Below are 21,549 nucleotides of genomic sequence, written 5' to 3' on the forward strand. Positions count from 1 at the left end.
CAATATCATTACAACTACTTATTTGTAAAATTCTAAATACACTTCTCAAAAATGGTAGGAATGTGTGTTTACTGCCCTCTGCTGGTCGTTGTGATGTCAGTGCACGTTGTTTGTTCACTCACATATGGAAGTTTTGTTGAAGGAAGAACACTGTTATGATGATACTATGATCCTTCACTTGTCCAAAGCATTGCACTCCTAATAATAATAATAATAATAATATACTGTAATACAAAATCACATATCTAAGTTCACTGATTTGTTCGCTCAGATGAGTTTTGCAGCCTCTTTTAGCTCATTGTTTTGTTGTAGCAGTTGCTTAATTGAAACATCCAGCAGGTGCAGAGTAAAGTTATCGTTCACTCGGAGCCGTGTTTCTGGTCATCGGATGAATGCAAGTCCAACATCCTCTCTCGGCCTCCGCGAACTCCAGCAGGGAAATATTTGGCTCTTTAGCTGCTAAACTAACCAGCTGTTCCACCATGTTCACCAGCTGCTGTGTAACTGCAGTTCTCCTGTGGGACTAATAAACTCTCTGTCTCTTATCTACTCCATGTAACTTTGTCAGTCTGCTGTTCGGTGCTGGGCAGCTCGTGTGCGGTGGGTTTACACTGAACCAAAGCAGAGAAGTTACAGACCATAAAACAGAAACGATGAGTTAAAAGATGTTAAAACACCCTTTAAAACAGGGGTAGAAAGTAACTGCATATATTTACTCAGTACAGTACTTATGGTAATTACTTTATTTGAGTAATTCCATTCTACTTCTGATAAGTTTCAGAGGGAAATATTGTTCTTTATATTCCACTACATTTATTTGAGAGCTGTAGTTACTAAGATTTAACATCAAAAAAACATTTGATGTTTTTATTGGAAATGTTATTGTAGTTTTAGTTTAGATACTTTGAGTACATTTAGCTGATGATAATGTACTTTTACATTATTAATAAGTAAACTTTTGTATAGAAGACTGTAACTTGTAAAGGAGTATATTTCTTCTTTATTTCCAACATAGTTTTTATTGGTCTCGTTTTTATAGAATCTACCATCACACACAAAAGAAACAGAACATTCAGAAATTAAAGATAAATAATCAGCTATCTTTTTTTTTTTTTAACCGACATTTAGTTTTTATTGTGGTCTCAAAAAGTACAGCACAGACAAATGAAGCGCACAGTTACAATATCTAGATTTACTTTAGGCTTTACTGTAGAATACAGAACGCCGGAGCTGTGACAACGAAAATACCATCATGCAGTTTTACGGTCTTATAGGCAGTTTCAAAGCAGAATATACAGCAGCTTGTATCTAAAGTCATCTACAGTATCATGGGACACACTGGCCCTCGTACTCCAATACCACAAATGACTGATTTACTATCATAAAGGAAACTGCATTTTTAATTTTTTTTTTTTTACAGTAGTGCAAAGCTGACCATAGCAAAGCAAAACCTAATGCAAGCAGGAGATGAAACCAGCAGTGACATTCACTGAAGTAAACAGCTGCATAATACTGACAGAAAGCATTGACATTCACTTCAATGAGACAAAGATATTCAGTACTATTAAAACACAATCAACAGTGCAAGCATGGCAGAAAAATAATATTGTACGTTTTGGGTTTTTCTCTGATGGGAACATTTGTCAGAGCGCCACGCGCGACGCCGCCGCTCGTTGAATGTTAAATACAAGTGGTCACGTGCTCATGAGAAGCAACGCTGCTGCGAAGACGTGCACGTGTGTCACATTTGGGCTTTTGTTCATTTGTCATTCGGTGGAAATTAAAGGTGTGACTCAGAGCCGAGATGCCGATCAAACTGATGCTCCACAGACGATGAACTGGATGTAAAACTGCTTTTTTTTAAATTTAATTATAATTTTGTGATTTGTTCTGTTTCGTCCCTTTTAGTCACAGTGAGGCCGTTCTGGTAAAATAAAGATAAAATAAAGAAATATAATTAAAAGAGAGAAAGCAGGCCGTCCACAGATGGAGCTGACAGTGACATGTACTAATATCTGGTGCGTTTGACTGGCTGGTCAACGCCTCCATCTTCAGCGTTTTAACTTTCCGCTGTCAGCTCTCCTCTGTTTTAGCATTTAGCTCCTGATTCATCCTCTATGGAGCAACTCTACATTTAATGTCTTTTATGTTGGTTGTTGCTTTTGTCACAGATGCTCCTTAAAGCTGCTACGTGTAGCATTTTAGATAATAATAATAATAATAATAATAATAATAATAAGTTGACTGAAACACCTGAGACCTCACAGCGTCTTAGAAAAGCAGTTCAGCAGCTCTCCTGCCAAACAGACTAGTGGGGGCATTTGTTTACAGTAATTACACTAATTTATCAAAATATTTTACCTCTATCAAATGCTACATGTAGCAGCTCCTGCTTGAACTGATTAACATTCTGGCTCTGAGTTAGAAAGCGAAAACAAAGACTCAGGCACGCGTGGTGCAAAATAAACACATGTAGAGAAATGTGCAGTGAAATGAATGTAAATTATTGCTTTGGCTGATACAACAGTGGACACAGTGTCACATTCAATGAATTAAAAGAGAATCAAACAATCGTGAAAGTGAGCAAGTGAGGAACATTCATAACAGAATTATATGCATGGGGTCAAATCAAAGGCAAAAGCTTTTGCAAACCTGTTAAACAATGTTCATAAAATATTTTCTGATGGTTTTTTTTCTGGATGTAAATAAGTATGAGGAAAATTTTAAAAAAGGTTTTAGTATCCAAACTTCTGCCGAATGCTACACATTTAATATCTGTAATGCGACTACACAGGAAGGAGTTTTTAAGATATCCATGAGCATCATTTAGCAGGTTTACAAAACTTAAATTTGAGCTCACGAGAAACAAACCGCTGCTGTGATTATAAGTTCTCCACATTCGATATTTTGGCAAGAAGTAGAAGTCTTAGGTGTTGATGTCATGGCGACATAGTAAGTACAGTACAATCTATAGCGATGACCTAATACAGACAAAGTTAAGAGATGAACTGGCCCTGGATGGTTTGATTGCTTTTGATTGAATCGGCGCCAGCTGCATTTCTTCATTTAAACTTATATTATATATCTATAGCTCTTCAATTCCAATATAAAACCTTTCGTCCTGTAGCCCGACCAGCTCGTTGCCAGAATCTTCTGAGCTGATGATCACTAAGTCGCAATCTAACAGGGATTTTTTGGTAGAGAAAGTAAATTTGGTTAGTTGTTAGAATAAGCAGAGAGGTTGTGAACTGAGGCGTAACGGCTGTGATACAATCGTCATGAATCATTAAAGCAACAGATAAGAATGAGTCTGTTGTGATGGTGTGGTGCAGCCTCCTCATGCACAGCTACAATCGCTATGGTCATCTCTGATGCTGGTGGTCTGACGCTGCAGTGAGGGCGTAGAGGCAGTGTGTGTGTGTGTGTGTGTGTGTGTGTGTGTGTGTGTGTGTGTGGGAGTGTGTGTGTGTGTGTGTTGAATGAGCTGTTGGCAGTGACGCGACATGACGTTTACTGGGACGAGTCGGGCTGAGCGGAGAAGGGAGAGCGCCTCCCCAGATGTGTCCAGCTGTTTGAGGAACCATCTATGTGAGTGCAAAGGGTTTTCTGATTTTCTGATTTTCAGTTGGCCTGTCAGACACCCAGGGGAGACCTCTGTGGTGGGGGGTATGAAGGGCTCAGTGAGAGAGAGGGGGGTGGGGGGGGGTGTCACAGGAGTCAGGAGTGTGTGTTTAGAGGTTGACCAGGTGGAGGTCGGAGGCGGAGAAGTGGGGGCACAGAGCCATGTCCGGGTTCTTCAGCTGCCGCAGGATCCTCCGGTGGAACTTGGAGCGACCCGGTTGAACTCCATGATGTCGCTGGGATCCTCCTCGATCCAGAAACGGTGGAACTCCTGCATCAGGTAACCTTTCACGGAGGAACAGGGAAAACATATTTTCAGAATCGATCGATCACGTGATTGATCTGTAGAGCGTATTAGGGGCCAAATCAAGGAGCAAAACAAGAAGCTAAAAGAGTAGACCACGGGCTCTTCCAAACCGTGGATCATGGCTCCATTAAACATTTTATCAACACGACCACAACACAACATTCACAGCGTATCTCAATCCCTCCAACTCACAGAAGGTCTGCTGGAAGTGCAGCAGGCTGGGCATCTCTGGGGCCACGTTGTACAGGTGAGTCTTCAGGGCTCCGCTCACCAGCAGAGAGTGGGCCAGGTCTGTGATGTTGATGCCCACGATGGCAAAAGAATAACTGGAGGAAGGTGATAAAAATAAAGACGTTTATTTGTATGGATCTGTTTTTGTGTTTGCTAGAGCTGGGAGCTAGAAAACTAAAACTATTAGAAAGAAATCAAATTTTAAAAAATATACATTTTAGTGTTAACACTACCGTCTCCTGACTCAACAGTACAGTCAGTGACTTGCAGTTTACAGCCTGCTGCTCAGCTGGAGTGTCCTCACAACGCCGTGCGGGTACAGGAGAGCTGTGTGCGACTGTGAGTGTGTGTTTTTAGAGTCAGTCCTCTGCGCTTATCAGAGCTGAGACAGACTGGAGGCAGAGGGCTGAGTAGGAGACCACACAGCAGTAACACACTTCCTGCCTCTTAACACACACACACACACACACACACACACACACACACACACACACACACACACACACACACACACACACACACTCTATCTCCTGCGAAAATATACCCACACTGGTTCGATGGCCACTTTACAGAGTCCTTGCACTGCTGTAACTGCTTTATTGAGGTCAAAACTCAAACAGCTCCAGCAGCAGTCTCCTCCACACACACGCGCACGTCTGCACACGGCACATGTGCTCACACTTACCCGATAGCTTTGTCAAGGTTCTTCTGTTCCCATTCAGGCTTGTTTATTTCACTGTGAAGGACACACACTGGAGTTATGTACTGTCGACATGTGGAGCAACACTGCGTGCACCACAGTGTGGATAAGACAAATATTAAAGTCACAATGAAATAACGTTTTAGTTTCTTTTACATGAACTTAAATATGATGATCTCGTCTCAGTCCCAGATGTTTCAGTCTCGAGTTGAATCTCTGATTTCACTTCATTTGTATCAGTGACTCTGAACTGCATGTTTAACTCATTTAAAATAATATGCACATTCTGTTTAATTTAAAGTGATTGTATTACACCATTGCTACTACTAACTGTGCTGTGAGATAAATGTTCAGAGCATCCGTCTACATCAACTGTGGGTGTGCTGTAAGTTCATTTCTACAGAGTTTATTGTTGCCTACAGGGTCTATCAGGGATCTGTACAACACAACTGTGGCACTAAGACTCTCTCAGCTTAGATACTACACACAGTTTTAATAGAAACAGACTATAGATACGGATATACTCCTGTCTGAGATCAATAGATGAATATTAAAAGCAAGATACAAATCCTGACTGATAGACCTTCAATCAACAGTATAATAATAATGGGATTTTGATATGGAAATAAATTGAAAATGAATATTGAGGGCATGAAACTTTAGCTAACAAGAGACTAAAGTAATTTCTTGGTTCATTGTGTCTGTAAGTTTGTACCAAAGGAGCAACATTTTAGCATAAAGATGTATTTTTCTATATATGATTTTATATATTATTAAATCCCACTTTGCAACTTTATTAGTTTGTTTGAGGGCTTAATTCCCACTAGTAATTTAAGGCAGATCCAATGAAATAAATGTTATATTTTTTTTATATATGTGTGTATATATTTGCTTTTCCTGGTTTCCATTAAAAGGACAAACCTGCTGTTTCTCTATATTTTTCTTATTGTCATTAAACTGTACAAAAAGACCAGAATATGTTCATCCATTTTATGGTACTTTCTGAATTCTCAAGTCCATGATGATGTAAATCTTTAAAAGCAGATCAGACACAGATTGTTTGATTTGATAAATGCTCAATAATTTCCTAAATTTGACACAGTGCTGTCACTATCACTGCGCCTGGGAAATCCCTCTCTGCTTCGGCCCCATGCTGCGTGTCAGACAGCAGGGCGTTTGCAATGATGAAAACCGAGCAGCTGGCGCATCTTTAAACTGTGCGTGAAACATCCGCCGAGAAAAGAGAGAAAGCTATGAATGGAGCAAAACAGCAAGTGAATGAAAGTGGAGATCAAGTACCTTGGCTTTCGGTGTGTGCTCCTACAGTGCATGTGATAAGACAGAAGGACAGGCATGGGCAGAGAGGTGGAGGTGGAGGTGAAGAAGAAAAAGAGGAAGAATCTTCATTTGTGAAATGAGGCAGCAGCAGTCAATAAGAGAGGATGCAGTGAAAGCCATCAAGCTGTAAGAATGAATATAATCAAGCAGAATGAGGAAAATGCAGCGTTATGGATGATAAAGTGCAGTTTAATGTTGAGGAGATACACCAAGTCTCTGGTAGAAATTATAAAGCTGGTTGATGTGTTGCTTGAGCTTTGGCCACTAGGGGGCAGAGGAACAAGTGGAAACCAAAATATTGGTTATATTATCACCTTATCGAATTAATATCATGAACTTGTTGTCAAACAGTCGCCAATTCGCGCGTTCGACGGACCCAGAACGACATTAGCGTTAGCATTCATCCTGTTTTTGGCCACCAGATGAATATGAAATCCGTTCACTCTCCTTTTAGCTCTGTTTTGGTCCTTTAGTCGTTTTAATTTTCTTCACCACAAAGTCACTAACTTTATTTTTCTGCTGTCTGGCGCTAGGCAGGTCGTGTACAGTTGGTTTGTCAGAGCTGTTTCACTGAACCTGTTGCTGGAAACGAGGTGGATGCAGTTTGTGCCCCGCAAAACCAAAACAACGACCTAAAAGAGGCTGAAAAAAGCCTGTGAAGCTGATTTGGTTTTAATTCTCCATGGGTTTGTCACTATGAACAACCTCTGTCACATTACATGTCATCCACTACTAGTATAAGAAATATGAATCTGTGCAGGTTTAACCATTGACTGTATGGTGGTAGATGACTGGCCCTGTTGTTGCTTGTTAACATCTCAGCAAATACTACTAACAAAACTAATTAGAATCCACCAGACAATAGATCGGTAAGTTTTACCAGCTTTACATCTGCTAAAAATATCCCATTTTCCCAGTTTGGATGGTAACACCCCGGAGTCAGTGATCTCCTGAGAACACACCAATCCACCAAAAAACCTGGTGTATTCCTTTAACTTGGCCATGGTGTGGTAAACGTTGAGATGAAGGGTTTTGACGTACTTGTGCTTTGGTTGCAGGGAGTCGTTGAGCATCTGCAGAGCAGTCGCCTTGTCGTGTTCTGCAAAATACCTGCAGAGAGACGAGAGGAGGAATTCAGGAAACACCAGTGCAAATAGAGATTATTCATTATTCTTATAAGCTTATTGTCTAAAGGCTATTTTTTATGCCTAAAATACTTATTTAAATGACACTAAATGTGTCTGTGCATGTGTTAGTCCAGATGTAAACACTTGTACCATGTGCAAAAGTTTGGACATCTTTGTCCTTCCGTCTTAATTAACTCGTTAGGACTTAATGCAGGTCAAGAACTGTCATTAGGAATAGTCAGCTGATGACATTTCAGCTGGTGAATTCTCTGACTCTTCAAGCCTCGTGGTAAAACTCAACAACCATCTGCTCCTCTGAGCAACTGACTGTGGATCTGACAACGAAGCTAACTGATGTCATGGTGCTTCCAGCTTGAATTTTACACCCTCTGAAATGTCAGTTAGAAGCGTCAGTTAAGAAGAACTGTGGACGTCAAGACAAGATCTGGGAGAGCAAGAAAACTTTCAGATAAAACTGCGCGTCTGCAGGGCAGAGAAGTGAAGTAAAACCCCCTGTTTGACTGGTTGTGTGTGAGACACTGCACAGATAGAGGAAGGAATGGATTTCCACTAAATACGAAACCGGAAAGAGGCTGGCTTCTGCAACAGGACAAAATCCACCACGAACCACTTCAAGAAACACAAGCTGGAGCTTTAGGAACGGCCCCGACCTGAACATCACTAAAAACCTTGTGGGTGGATGTGAAACATGCTGAGTGTGCACTACAGCTGGAAATAACTGGAATGTGGAGAGATGTGCAGGAAGAGTGGGTGAAGCAGAAAGGCTCTCAGCTGCTGCAGAGCGGGTCTACGAGCTGCAGTATCTGCCAGGGGGGGGGGGGGGGGGAATCCAAACTATTGCACATACTACATTTACTATTTACTATTTATGTTTTACAAGTTTATGAAATGTAACAGCACATAAACATTTGAAGAAAAAGCTCACTTGGCTGCAGGAGTTGAGAAATCAACAAAATGCATGGAGTGCCCAAACTTTTGCACAAAGCTGTGAATCCCACTAACGTGTAACTGTCCGACTGTTTGTTTTGGTTTTTTTAGACTATGATCAGCGCTGTGCAGAGAGTGAAGCGAGCTTACAGCAGGTTATGCAGGCCCAGTAGGCCCATGCCTCTGAAATCAGTCTTGGGATCGCTGCCTTGGAAACCGATCTCACACCACTGTTTAGAGATGCGGCCCGTGAGAGGTGTGTCAGGACGCAGCTCCTTCCATAGCTGCAAAACACACACACACACACACACACACACACACACACACACACGATTACATTACATTACATTATACTGGACATATGTGAGTTTTTAATAGTGACTCAAACACTGATGAAAAACTAACAGTGCTGCAGGGGAACGTTTCCATAATGAAGTTGTTGTTGTTGCACGCGTCACTCCTCCTCTGCCGTCTGTTCTTTACGGACTTATTAGAGTTTGGAGTTCAGTCTATTGAATGTACTGACATCAGATGGTTTTACTGATCACTTTTAAATCATCATTTGATTTTACTTGAAATCAAATGTTTTGTATGTGACAGATTTGTAAACGCCGCTGTCAGCTGATGATAAGTCTGGAGACACAATGTCACCAAGTGTTTTTGGATAAACAGTTGAAAACAGTTGAACCTGAAAGTAACGGACCAATAGTTCAAATAAATGGCAGTATGAAATGAAGGTCGTAGGGCTGTGGGGGTTTAAGGGTTGAGGTCTTTCCCAGTATACACTGAGCAGGAGGAGGGATGAACCTCGGACAGGTCACCAGCGAAGATAATTATTGATTATTGATTAACCGTTACAGAGTCGCTGTGTACCTTCATCAGCGTGTCCTCGTGCTCAGCGTTTTCACAGTCGTAAGGCTCCCTGCGCAGCTTCTCCACCTCCATCACCAGGCTCCTGTAGCCCACGATCTGCAGCAGGCTGGCCTGCAGAGAGATGCCCAGCCTGGGGACACACAGGGAGAAGAGAGGGCATTCAGATCTACTGATACAGTCAGCGGCGTTGTACGAGCTGAGTGAGTCTGAGCCTTGCTCATCGTAGCTCGACCACTGCAGTTATTTTTTCACCGTAGCCACGCTTTCACGGCTGGTATGAGGATTTTAAGTGTCGACACTCGGGTGGTAACCTCTAATTCGCCACATCACCCTCACACAAGTGATAAAGTGACACAAATGTGATGTGTAATGTGGAGTCTCACTGTGGGTTGGTGTCAGGGTTAATCTTCTTCAAGGCCATGATGTCATCAATGGTTTTCTCCACTTTATCAGGATGGACACTGAGGGCAGACTGCAGCAGCTGGAGAGGACGAGACCAGAGACAGACAGAGGGGGAGGACGTGAGAATAGATAGGAACAGACTGAAGCTACAACACTGAGCAGCACACCTGCATCATATTGGACTCACTGTATATCAAGCATATTCACAGAGAGTCTTACCCCATTCTTGGAGTAGCGCAGAGACGACTCTGGAAGGAAATGGTTGCGAAGCGTAAGTGTGTAATATGTAAAGCAGCTATTTAGAAGCTACAAAGAACACATTTTAGTTCAAGGCAGAAATTAAAAATGTATATATTGAGTTCAAATGGTGAATTTAATTATGAATGTATGAATTATGAATTTGGAAAAGATCAAGGGTGAATAGAGAAAGGATGGATGGAAATCAAAGCGTTCACTAAATACTTCATGAAACTTTTTTCCCATTTCCAAGTTTCCACTTAAAGCCATGATGATAAAAATGAAGCATATCTAATTAGTAATGAATAGATTTTAACAATATGACAACAGTGTAAAGCTGTTATAAAACCATGGCTGGTTTACACAGGGATGAACTAAATAACCTCAAATGTCAGGCAGCGTCTCTGGGCCTACCTATCTTGAGGGTCCTGCGGGCTCCATGCTTGTTGTTGTAGCAGATCCTCTGCAGCTCACAGCGTCCCGTAAACTTCCTGACGACAAACTTGAGGCCGCGCCACAGTAATTTACAGTAGAGGAACACAAAGAACTGGGTCACCACTCTGAAGAGGAGAAGACGGGAGGGATTAGACTCACAGAAAAACAGACAGACAGGATACAGACACAGATGATGGATATCATATATATATACATACAATAGTAAAGAACACTGGTTTTTGATTTGTGACCCTTTAAAACCAGACTATGTCGACTCGTGACCCCTTTTTTTTTTGTTTTAAGTTGATGCAGTGAGGTGATATTCCTTTCTCTGATTCTTTCATTTTAACAGACCTGAAGAGAAAAACTATCCAGTGTTTCACAAGAAAAAAAGTACATTTATTCCCTATTTTGTGAATCATGTCTCTGTCTCTGGTCCACAAGCTTTGACAAGCTTGACAAAATCAACGTTTAACAGCTCATAATTTTACAACTACAGCTCCCAAATTCTCCGACAGCAACCAAGACTCGTGGGATATGTATATTTAGGTTAGAATCAATATTAAGTTTTAACCCACTGTTATATTATTTGCTCCTTATCTCAACGTTTTCAGACCGTCTCTGGAACTGCAAATTTCTTGCAAAAAAGAAAGTGTTTCTTCGAGTCTACGTCAGAGTTCAGTGCAAATATCCACACTTGGAGAACAGAGCGAACAGAGGAGAGAGAAACAAAGTGAAGATATGACAGTAATGGACAAAAAGAGGAACAGGGAAGAAGATACTGTATAAAGAAAAGAAGAAGTGTGAAAAATTGTGCTTTACTTCTCGTCTACCAGGGGAGACTTGCAGCAAATCAAAGTGTGCTATTTTTACAGGCGACACTGAGAATGAAAATTGAGATGTGAGTCTTGGGAAATGCAAAGTGACCCATTAAGAAAAGTGTGGATTCTCAGTCTGCACTGAACTTGGAGGCAAGAAAGGAAAATGTTATTCTAATGTAAATCCTTCTATCATCTGATGTTATGATCCACGAAAAGACTAGAGACCCAGGGAAGGTCATTCATCCTTTAATCATCCGGACTTACTATTTCCCTCTTTGTTTGTTTAAAAACAGTTTTTTCAGGCAGAAATAAATCCTTCTGATACAAAACCTCATCTTGCTTGTCAACAAAAAGGAGGTAAGTGATCACCAGCACAGTCCCGAAGGATTAATTCCCTTCTTCTGAGCCGGTGGATGAGACTGGCATGTTAAACAGCTCATATAGACACTCTGTCATTTTCTTAACCTTCAAGAAAGTGAGCACCAAGTGAGGGGGGGGGGGGTGTTGGGGGGATTCACAGGTTTGATACACAGAGAATGTGGGAAAGTGCTGCTCAGTCTGTGACAACACTATAATATCTTCTGTGGCTCTGGACGAGCTCAGAAAATAACCTCGTGATATCGTCAGGAAGATCGTGTCTCATATAAAACCAGTGTGCAGTTGTGTCTCCTTGTCATGGTTCAGATGTCTGAGTCGTTAGCAGTTCCAAAAACGAGATATTTCATCTCTTCTTACAACGTTTCATTTCAGTAACTATTCAAATGATCCAAATGTCCACAAAGAAAAGTCTCTCCTCCCATTAATCATCTGATGACCCCTCAGATTAATCTGGTGACCCTTTGAAGAGGCCTGACCCCTAGGTTGGGAACTACAGGACTAAACCACCTGTAACATACTTCTTACACACTGATGCATCAGTAGTAACAACCAACTCATGCGACTTATAATAGTATTTTCTACTGATAATACTTCAGTATTTTGTCTTGTAGTTGGATCTTGAATGCAGGACTTTTACTTGTAATGGGGGATTTTTAAAGAGCTACTTTTGTTTAAACTGATTTTTGTCCACATCACTTCGGTCGTCCTCTGACGCTGACCAAATGCTGATACGCTCACCAGTTTGAAAGACGAGGACATTTACCAGACAGGAAGGATGCTGTAGGTTGCATTATGGGAAATGTAGGATCCAGCTTATTTGGGAGTCTTTTGAAGTCCCAAAACAAAGAGTAAAGATTAGGATATCTGAACCTCTGCTGCTTTGATTTTGACTTTTTAAAGCTGCCTCTGATGTGAAGTGCAGCATTAAATCACAGGAGAACCCCGCGATCAGCGAAAGCCATTAAAGCTGCTACTTGAATAATTTTTACATCAGTGAACTATTACCACATTCTTTTAGCACATTAGTATAATTACTGTAAACAAACACAGTCATCAGCAGAAACTATTTGGCAGCCTCTACCGGCCTCCATTGTTCATTAAAAGTAAATGAAGCTAAATATCTTTGCGACTGGAGCAAAGGCAGAAAAACGTGACCTGAAAAACAGATTCCAACAGATTAAGTCTCTGAAGCAGCACGACAAACAGCAGGGGGCAGGAAACAATGGGATTTATGGGAAATGCAGTCTGAATTGGGAGGAAACCTTAGAGCAGCACTAGTGTGAGAAAGCACCTATAATGTATATTGTTATTGCCTGTCACTGGCGACTGGACAGTGACATAATAAATATTTTTCCAATGATATGCTGATTTCTAATAACTTTTTATACTTTTGAATTGCCTTGTTGCTGAAAGGTGCTAAGACTGTCACAGTATTGTATTTATGCAAATATATGTATAAATTTGTATGAAAATAAAAACATTACAAATGCATGATGTATAACCAATAACAAAGCTCATTAATGAAGCAGTTGCCTCAATGCTATTTAAATGAAGACTGCAATCATAAGCCAATTAATTTTCTGCGTTTTAAATGCAGATAAATATATTCAACATGCAGAAATACAAAGAGCATAGTGTTAATAGAAACACCAGAGGAGAGCACTTGGTTTACATGTGCTCCATAATTAAGAGGCCTCCTCTCTAAGCGACCCACTCAAACCCATTTACACCACAACAGCCACTTACTGGACACACAATATCATAATCGATGGTGAAGCGCTTCAGTGGGAAAGGTGGGAATACAATGTCCACTACAGTATTTGGTATAAACAAGTCATTACAGCAGGTCGAAGATAAACACAAGAGAACAGGCGGAGGGTGTCGTTCATAATGAATACCTTCACGTTTGGACACATCAATAATAATAATGTAAATGAAGCCCCGCCTGCATCAGTGCAATAATGGAGGCTGTTTACCTGAGAAAATGCTTCATTTTGGCGGCTGTCAGCCCTCAGGTGTTCTCGGTGGTGTCTCTGTGGTGATCGCCTGGAAACAGAGATGACAGGAGGAGGAGGAGGAGGAGGAGGAGGAAGGGGGGGGGGGGGGGGGGGTGTCAGGTTTGTGGATGAGGCCGACATGAGGCGCTCAGGTCGGGCCCGCGGCTCAGGAGCTGTCCGCGGTGCTGAACAGTTACCGCGCATGTAATCTGCGGCTTTTCGGTTTTACCTTGTTCAACGCGTCTTGCGGCGTCTCTGTCGCGCCACAGTCGGTACAGTGAAACAGAAACACACACGGGTAAACTATCTTCAAGCCCCGTGAACGTTTATTTCACAATTCATTGAGGAATCACCCAGTAAAACCAGGCGATTCTTGCCTTGCCTCGTCTCTGGCAAACCGAAGCAGCAACACTAATCCGTAGCAGCAAGACGATCCCTACAACATCGGCTGGACAAGAAATACATGCAATAAAATCGATGTCATAATAGAAAACATTTCCTCTCACCGATTTCGAATAATAACAGGAGAAACAAAGGCTGGGATGCGTCGGGGTGCAGCGTTTAGTCCTCTTCACTCGGCTACAGTCGTCTGCTTTTCCTCCATGATGACAGTCAATGACTGAGGCTGAGCAGGTCCAGTCTAAAAGCTACAGCAAGGCAATGCAGTGCTCAGTACAGAGGGTCAAAACCTCTGTCAGCACAGTCGATTTATAGCTCATCTGTTGGAAGAAATATTTCCCACTTTCTTCAGAGAACATCAGATTCGGTCAATTTTGCTGCTATGCAATCATAGATGTTTATAGCTGATGATGATGTTTATGCATGCATTAGCATTGATTCTGCAGACACTCCTTCACAGAGACTTTAAAATGACAAACCAGGTAGAGGACTAGTGTCTCAGTCAGCAGCACTTTGGTAAAACACAATTGGTTGCAGGGAACAGAACCTGTGACCTCTTTTTAAACCCGCATCTAACAGATTTTGGCCACATGGGGGCAGTGCAAGAAGCTGCAAACACTACATTAACATATCACTACGAAGCTGAACAGCCTCTTAAACAAATGATGTCATCGGTTGGAAATGTTTTTGGAGCTTTACCCATGTTAGTGAATGTTGAAAGGTGCTTTACACATCCAGCAGACACAGCACAACATTGGCATCCATTATCTACAGGTTGATTTATACATTATTTTTGTCCGCCTGACGAATTCCAGTCATATTCACTCATTCTAGCTGTTTTGGTCTCCACCAACTCCATGATATCAGGACGCTAATGAGAATGAAACTTTGTATCTCTGCTATTACTATTTCTTTATATTTCATACATTTTTCTGCTCTCAGCTGCCACTGATCTCGATCTCAATGTGTGATATCCTTTGTACATACACCCTAGTTAAATTAGCACATAATTCCTGTAACATGTAGAATAAACACACATTATATTTGCGTTTTGTTAAATGAATCTCATACTGGTCGAGTGCAGCATTTGAAGTTTCTAATTTATGTAAAATAACCGAACAACCACATTAAAAATGTAAATTAACTGAGGAATGATGTGCACCCAAGAGATTATAAAAATGAATTTAATAGTAAAAAAAAAAAGTAAGAATGTCTGCTGCATACTAACATGCTTTACATTTGGCAATACAAGGCGAAGAAAGCCATGTGATTTACAGTATATTTGGTAGATTACAAAATGACACGAGTCTGAAAACTGTATAAGGCAACTGGAGTCAAATAAAACTTTGTAACTGGTTTGTGGTCGATTTCAAAAATAACAACATAATACAGAGGATTGTAACAGCACAGCTGACAGATTTTGTAAAATATCAAATATATTAATATCAAAAAAGCAGAAAGGACTGACACGTCCTGAACAAGTGCAGTAACAGATGATATCTAATCTCCGTTTATAAAGAATTATCTTTATATAAATAAGGATTAAAAATGTGCCACGAACAATGAAACAAGATGTTATATACCCCAATGTCTTGCGTGTACTAATACAATAATGTAAAAGTTAAAAATGACCTTTGCCCACTGACACTGTCTTCTTCCGTCTTCAGTGAGTCTCTGTCATAGTGCAGCGACGGCGGTGAGTGTCTCATCTGTCTGAGTGTCTCTGTCCGCTGCCAGCAGGCGGTCTGAGGAGCTCTCCGCCGGGTCGGCGGGGTCGTCCACCGGTAACAAAGTGTACGTGGGGACGGCGTTGAACATGATGAAACCCACGGTGATGACGACAAACGAGATGATGTAGAGAGCTGAAAACTGCGGACAACGCACGAGACAGGAGATTTTCAAGATGAGGAAATCTGTTCATGTGTGTGGCTCCACTTTAGCCAAATGGTATTTTATAATGGACGGTTGCTTAAGGGGTCGTCAGCGTTTTTGCAATAATGTGCCTGCTACAGCGAAAACTTCCTTCTTTAAACAACATCTCAAAAGAAAAAAGAAAAAAGGCATTTTACAAAGGTCATGTGAATTTTTATCTTGGTGCTTTTTCACTCTAACATGCTACTTTATTTCAAAATATCAGTTACATAACATCCTACCGGTGAAAATACAAAAACAACTTGCTGTTCTGAGACAAAGATGGAATAAACTAGTGATATACGAATGCTTTTTTCTTCAATGGGACATGTTGCACAATAATAATAATAATTTGATTTACTTGACTGGTCCTAACTTGTATTATCTGTATTATTATAGATATTTATTATCTATTTTGACCTATCACATTCATTATTTTTGTTTGCAACTGAGTCTCATAGCTTTAAATGGATCATGAAGTAAGACTATAAAAAAAGAGAATTTAAAAAGAAAAAAAGGTTTCAAACCAACATTAAACATGAATAAATACCTGACTGAGCTGCTAACGCCATGATGCTGTTTAATGACACTCACTGTGTAGTGGAAGAGGAAGAAACCACAGAAGAGGCTGAAGAGGTCGGCGGTGAGCAGAGAGAGGTTGACCGCAGTGGCGCTGGTCATCTTCACGACTACGGGCATGAAGCTGTACAGTGCGTACATACACAGGGCATAGACTGCAAACAGCATGGCTGCAGAGCACAATGAATGGACTTCAGTTAGAGAGGGAGGAGTTTTAATGCTATCACTGACGCCTGAAAAGCAGGATCAGATCCCCGACTTTAACAAGACAGAAAGTTCACTTACAAATACGAAGGTCCCACTTTATTGCAGCTACCGCATGAGTTTCCAGCACAGCTCTGCAATGACATGAAGTCAGGATGCTGAGGAAAACACTTCGGCAGAGAGTGTTTTTAAGCCCCAGAATATATATATACGGATGTAAACAATAACTTACAGCTGTACGCCACTGATGACAGTCCCAAAGAGTCCCATCATGCCCAGGAACTCCACTCGGCTCAGTTTCTTCACGGTGTACTCTTGGCACGTGTTGGATACAGCATAGAGGACGGCACTGAGGAGGACCAAACCATCACCCAGCAACACGTCTCTGGCTGCACAGACACAGAGGAGCAGCTCATTTTATATGTTATACTATTAACAATTTATACATTCATTTTCAAGTAGGAAGCACAACATTTTTTCCAAATTAAGACAAACTAAAAAGGAGACAAGAGGACAAATCACAGCAGCACAAAAGCAACAAAAGCAGGAAAGTAATTTTTGGTTTATTATAATTCTGTGTGAGTCTCACATTTATTGACATCTGCTAAATGCAGTTGAGCTGTTGCCAGTGCGAAGGCATAACAATGTGCTCTCACTTCAGCAAAATATCTCTGCTTCATTAACACTGTTCACATTCTCTTTACGGATCACTTGGATTTAATATGGATTTATTTTGATCTCGGATAAACTTAACCACAACAATGTTTTATCTGAGAGATCCATTAAAGCTTTTTCAAAGGGTAATTGGGTGTTTTCCCCTTAAAAACTGCAGATGTCATTCAGTTCTTCTGACTGACAAGAGAAGCGGAGGCAAAATGTAAACCATGATATAAAATCGAGAGCACAAATTTTTTACTGGTGGGAGCTTCCAAAACAATCTTATAAAGACAGAAAGAAGCCTCACAATTTGAGCTTTCAGGTTTTGTCATTTCCACTGACCCCCACAGATACTACGGTCAATTTGTCAACACAATATCCTTTTTATATTACCACTGATGTCCTTGTGATTGCATCAGGCATCAAGTTTCAGCACTTTACAGATATAAATGATAAAGAAAAGTGTCCTTACTGGACCCCTGGTCTCTTCCGGCCAGAATGTCGGCCCCCACCATGGCTCCCACCCCCAACAAACACACAATGACAGCCACAATGTGGAGAAGCCGGTAGCGAGTCTTCAGGATGAACCAGGACAGTAGCATCAGCACCGGGATCACAAAGCAGTCCAGCAGCTGAAACGCACAGCAACAACAGCACAAAGAGCGGCTGAGATTACACTGACTTGTTCATAGAGTCTGAGTAGGAAGAAAACATTGTGTAAGACAGGACAAGCCGTGGAGGTCACATTCCCTATCAACCATTAAAAGACTTCATGTGCTAGATATTTTTGGCATTAAGGTGGAAGGTGTCGGTGAACCCGCTCTTCTAAAGCTGCCACCACTGATGATAACAGAATCATCAGCGTGCGTTCACTGTGAGAACAGCACAGTGTGGACCAAACATAAATCCTATTACTGAAAATTTGATATATTGCCACTAATTCTCACCTCAGCTCATTGCTCAATTCCTGCACAGCAGAACCAACAACTTATTCCTGAGCACCGGGTAGATGGTTGTCGATTAACAAAAAATTAATGAGCAGTGTAATCAATTAAATTGGCAATTAATTAATTGCTAAAAAGTCTCTTTTCAAACAAAATAGTGCCCGAGTCCTTCTCCAGGCTTCTGTCCTGTCTGATAATAAACTGATTATCTCAGTTTATTATCAGACATTTAAAGACATCACATTTGGGCTGTGGGAAAATGTTCCTGACGTTTCTCACTATATTCGTCACATTTAATAGACCAAATAATTAACTGAAAGATAATCAGCAGGTTAATCGATGATGAAAACAAGTGCTGTCACCTTCATATGTGCAATAAACAAAGGTGCAGTAATCTGCCAGTGTTAATGCCGCAGGCTGAGTGTCTTAATACTTTTCTGGTACCAACTGAAATGTGTCTCTAACACAGAATACCAAAAACCGTCTGGCTAGAGCTGTAAATTGCTGCAACAAAAGATTATTTTCAAAATCAGTTAATCTGCTAATTGTCGACAATCGTGGAAGAATGCCGGAACAATCCCAGAGCCAAAAGTGATGCTCACAAATTTCTTTATGTTTTACAAAGAATTAAAAAAAAACACCAAAGGTTTTCAGTTTATTATCATTAAAGACTAAGAAAACCAGCAATTAATCACATTTAAGACAATGAAACCCAGGAAGTTTGGGCATTTTTTCTCAGAAAAAAAATATATGCATTGTGAGATATTTTATTTATGCAAAGTGCTGGTGTGTCTGCGTCTCTAGTTAAATGATAAATATAAAAAGAAACTGTTTTGTACTAGAAAAAGTGTTGTTTTGATATCAGTACCTAAACTGACACTGGTATCAAAACTTTTAAACAATATAAACAATTTCTGCCAAATTTATCCATAAAGTAAAAAACTATTATTATTATTAAATTATTATTATTATTAAATTATGAAAGGAGAATATTTTTCCACACACTGGAAATCACACGTTAATTCACTGAACATTTGTTGATTAATTGGGTTTTGTATGTTTCTGTGATATCATGATCAATAGATGCTGGAAAAGTTATTTTTATTAATGTAAATAATACACTGTCACTCTACTGTGAGTCCAGCAGCATGACAGTCGTCTCTCACCTGGATACTGGTCAGGGTGGTGAACTGGTAGGCCTTCACGACTGCATAGTTTGCCTCCACATCTGCCAGACCCATCACCAGATACTTCCACCACTTGGTTTTTAAAATCTGTATGATGTTTCTTTCTCCTGTAGAAACAGATCAGGTTTACGTTAGAGTAGGAATGGGAATGGACAACAGAATCTTGCAAATGAAAATCTTCTGTCACCTTTTATAGGACTTGGACACAAGGTGGAGCTGGTGTTTCTGTGTGTTGGTGGGCTGGGAGCAATTTTAATATTCATAAGTTTAAATGGGGCTTTTTTCCCCCCAATATAAATATGTTATCTGAAAGAACAATAGAGAACTTATAATGTTTAAATTTGTATGTGTGTTACTGGAAGATGCATGTTTTGTTAAATAGCCGTGTGTTTTAATCTCATGTGGGATGGGCCAGAAGAAATTCAATTAAGCTAAAATAAAGCTAAACTAATAATACAAATACAATAAATGTGGAATCAGTGACACTAACCAGACCCACAATTTTTTCTTAAAAACGGTGTTCAAATTTGGGACAAATTAATTAACATTAATTAGATATCCTGACCTTTGCGTGTGATGAGGATGGTCGTATAAACGATCAGTAGCAGGGCGTAGTTGAGGAAACTCTGCAGCATGGGCGTCTCCACCCCGGCGCTGGCCAGGTACTCACAGCTCACTGCTGTCCCGCAGATCAGCAGCGACAAGACCTGTCCCATGACTACAGTCTTCACCAGATGCCTGGAGAGTGGGGAGGGGGTGTGCATGCAAAATTACTCTGCTTATATGAGAGTAGGTGTACATGTAATAAATATATATAATAAGTTTAAAAAAAGAGAGATAAATAAAAAGATATGCAAGCTGGAAGACAGATTCAGACTCTGCCGTCCCTCTGATTTGGACAAATTTCTGAGCTGTTCAAAAATGCAAATGCAGCAAACACAAAATGATTGACAGTGTAGGAGTTGGCTGCGACTGGTCGCTGTGATGAATACAGTGTATGGCCTATCGCATTTTCAAAATAAAATACAATTCATTCCAAAAGCTGCTTCAAAGTAAGAGTAAGTAAAGTAGTAAGTAAAAGTCATACGTTTCCAAAAGAAATAATACTCAGGTAAAGTACAGCTACTTGGAAAATATACTTACTATTATTATTTACACCTGAGTTTTCCTTATATTGACACGTCAAAGTGTCACCTGTGAAAACCCAACTGTCACTAACAATTCAGTGAATTTAAGTAAGTCATAAATTGTTGACTATAGCACATATCGACATATTCTATTAAGTAAACAGCTGGATCGGTGCTCACCATGTGAAGATGTCCCTCAAGTTGTAACTGTTCAAACAACAGGTAACCCTCCATTTCCCACACAGTCTCTCCTCCACCTGCCCTTCCATTTCCCTGGGACTTAAACCTAGAGTGAAGGAAAGAAAAGGAATGAATGATCGGGAAAAAAACCTTGCAAAAAAAAAAAAAAAAAAAAAAGAAAATTCAAGAATGAGCGTCTTTTATACTTACTGTCTTCATCAGACTAACCAAGCAGAACAGGTACCAAATCTCCACAGGAATGTCATGTGCCTCATTAATCTCATAATATGATTCTCACCAAAATTGTGGCGCACAATGAGCCTGTCCTCTGCGCGAGTACAGCTGTGACAAATATGCCCCCAAAACCTCAGAATCACTGAACCTACTTTATGTTAATATTGTCTAAAATACACACGTAAAGCGAAGATTCAAACGAATTGCCTTGGGTTTGCGGTAAATTCGGCATTAAGCTACATCACTGTACTTTCATTTTATATCTCATTTACACAATTGTTTACATTACAGGCGTTGGCGTTTTAAGGTGAACAGGTAAGCACATTTTGGAAACTGTTTAACTACTATAAGCGAAATTTGCAATATTAGATATATCCCGAATTTAAACGTAGCCCTCCGTCACTAGTAATATTAAAATTATGTCTAAACGTGAATGAATAACCGTCAATAACAAAAGCAATTTTAAACTCTCCTTTTTTCCAATGAAGTTTGGTGTTCGCGCGAGTGACAGCGTCATTGAATGGGCTTCCCTAAACTACCAATAGCTGAATAAAATGCTAATATGAAGGAACAAAACAAATCTATGTGTACATACGTTTTCTTCTTCAGTCATGACAGATGTGCCGAAACTCTCCAGATGTGTTTAATTTTCATGTTTGCCAAAATGTCACCACTGACATCCACGAGGAGATTCTTCTTTCCCAAGAGAAGA

At 40.4% G+C, this 21,549-nt stretch overlaps 2 protein-coding genes across 2 annotated transcripts; both read right to left on the minus strand.

The window, feature by feature from the left end:
- Positions 1-1,102: 1,102 nt before the first annotated feature.
- On the minus strand, positions 1,103-14,365 carry elmod1 (ELMO/CED-12 domain containing 1). Its single transcript, XM_056398293.1, is given in 12 exon segments — positions 1,103-3,835; positions 3,838-3,906; positions 4,121-4,254; positions 4,845-4,895; positions 7,239-7,307; positions 8,423-8,556; positions 9,146-9,275; positions 9,529-9,626; positions 9,767-9,795; positions 10,199-10,344; positions 13,395-13,464; positions 13,922-14,365. Coding segments are annotated over 11 exon segments (981 nt in total). The 5' UTR covers positions 13,412-13,464; positions 13,922-14,365; the 3' UTR covers positions 1,103-3,731.
- A 530-nt stretch (positions 14,366-14,895) lies between these two features.
- Positions 14,896-21,549, minus strand: slc35f2 (solute carrier family 35 member F2). Its single transcript, XM_056396564.1, has 9 exons — positions 21,433-21,549; positions 20,604-20,709; positions 19,862-20,034; positions 19,276-19,403; positions 17,638-17,797; positions 16,741-16,897; positions 16,590-16,642; positions 16,320-16,474; positions 14,896-15,683 (listed from the first exon to the last, which is right to left on the minus strand). Exons 2-9 carry the CDS (start codon positions 20,690-20,692, stop codon positions 15,492-15,494), a joined length of 1,107 nt encoding a protein of 368 aa, XP_056252539.1. The 5' UTR covers positions 20,693-20,709; positions 21,433-21,549; the 3' UTR covers positions 14,896-15,491.

This window comes from Seriola aureovittata, chromosome 15 (genome assembly GCF_021018895.1).
Source record: "Seriola aureovittata isolate HTS-2021-v1 ecotype China chromosome 15, ASM2101889v1, whole genome shotgun sequence".
Classification (NCBI taxonomy): Eukaryota; Metazoa; Chordata; class Actinopteri; order Carangiformes; family Carangidae; genus Seriola; species Seriola aureovittata.

Bases quoted from the DNA above. Each gene is read 5' to 3' on its own strand.
- slc35f2 (XM_056396564.1), bottom strand. From the start codon at position 20,692: ATGGAAGGGCAGGTGGAGGAGAGACTGTGTGGGAAATGGAGGGTTACC. The intron at 20,035-20,603 runs GTGAGCACCGAT...CCCACTCTCCAG, and splicing joins TTGAGGGACATCTTCACATG to GCATCTGGTGAAGACTGTAG. The intron at 16,898-17,637 runs GTAAGGACACTT...GTGTCTGTGCAG, and splicing joins CGGAAGAGACCAGGGGTCCA to CCAGAGACGTGTTGCTGGGT.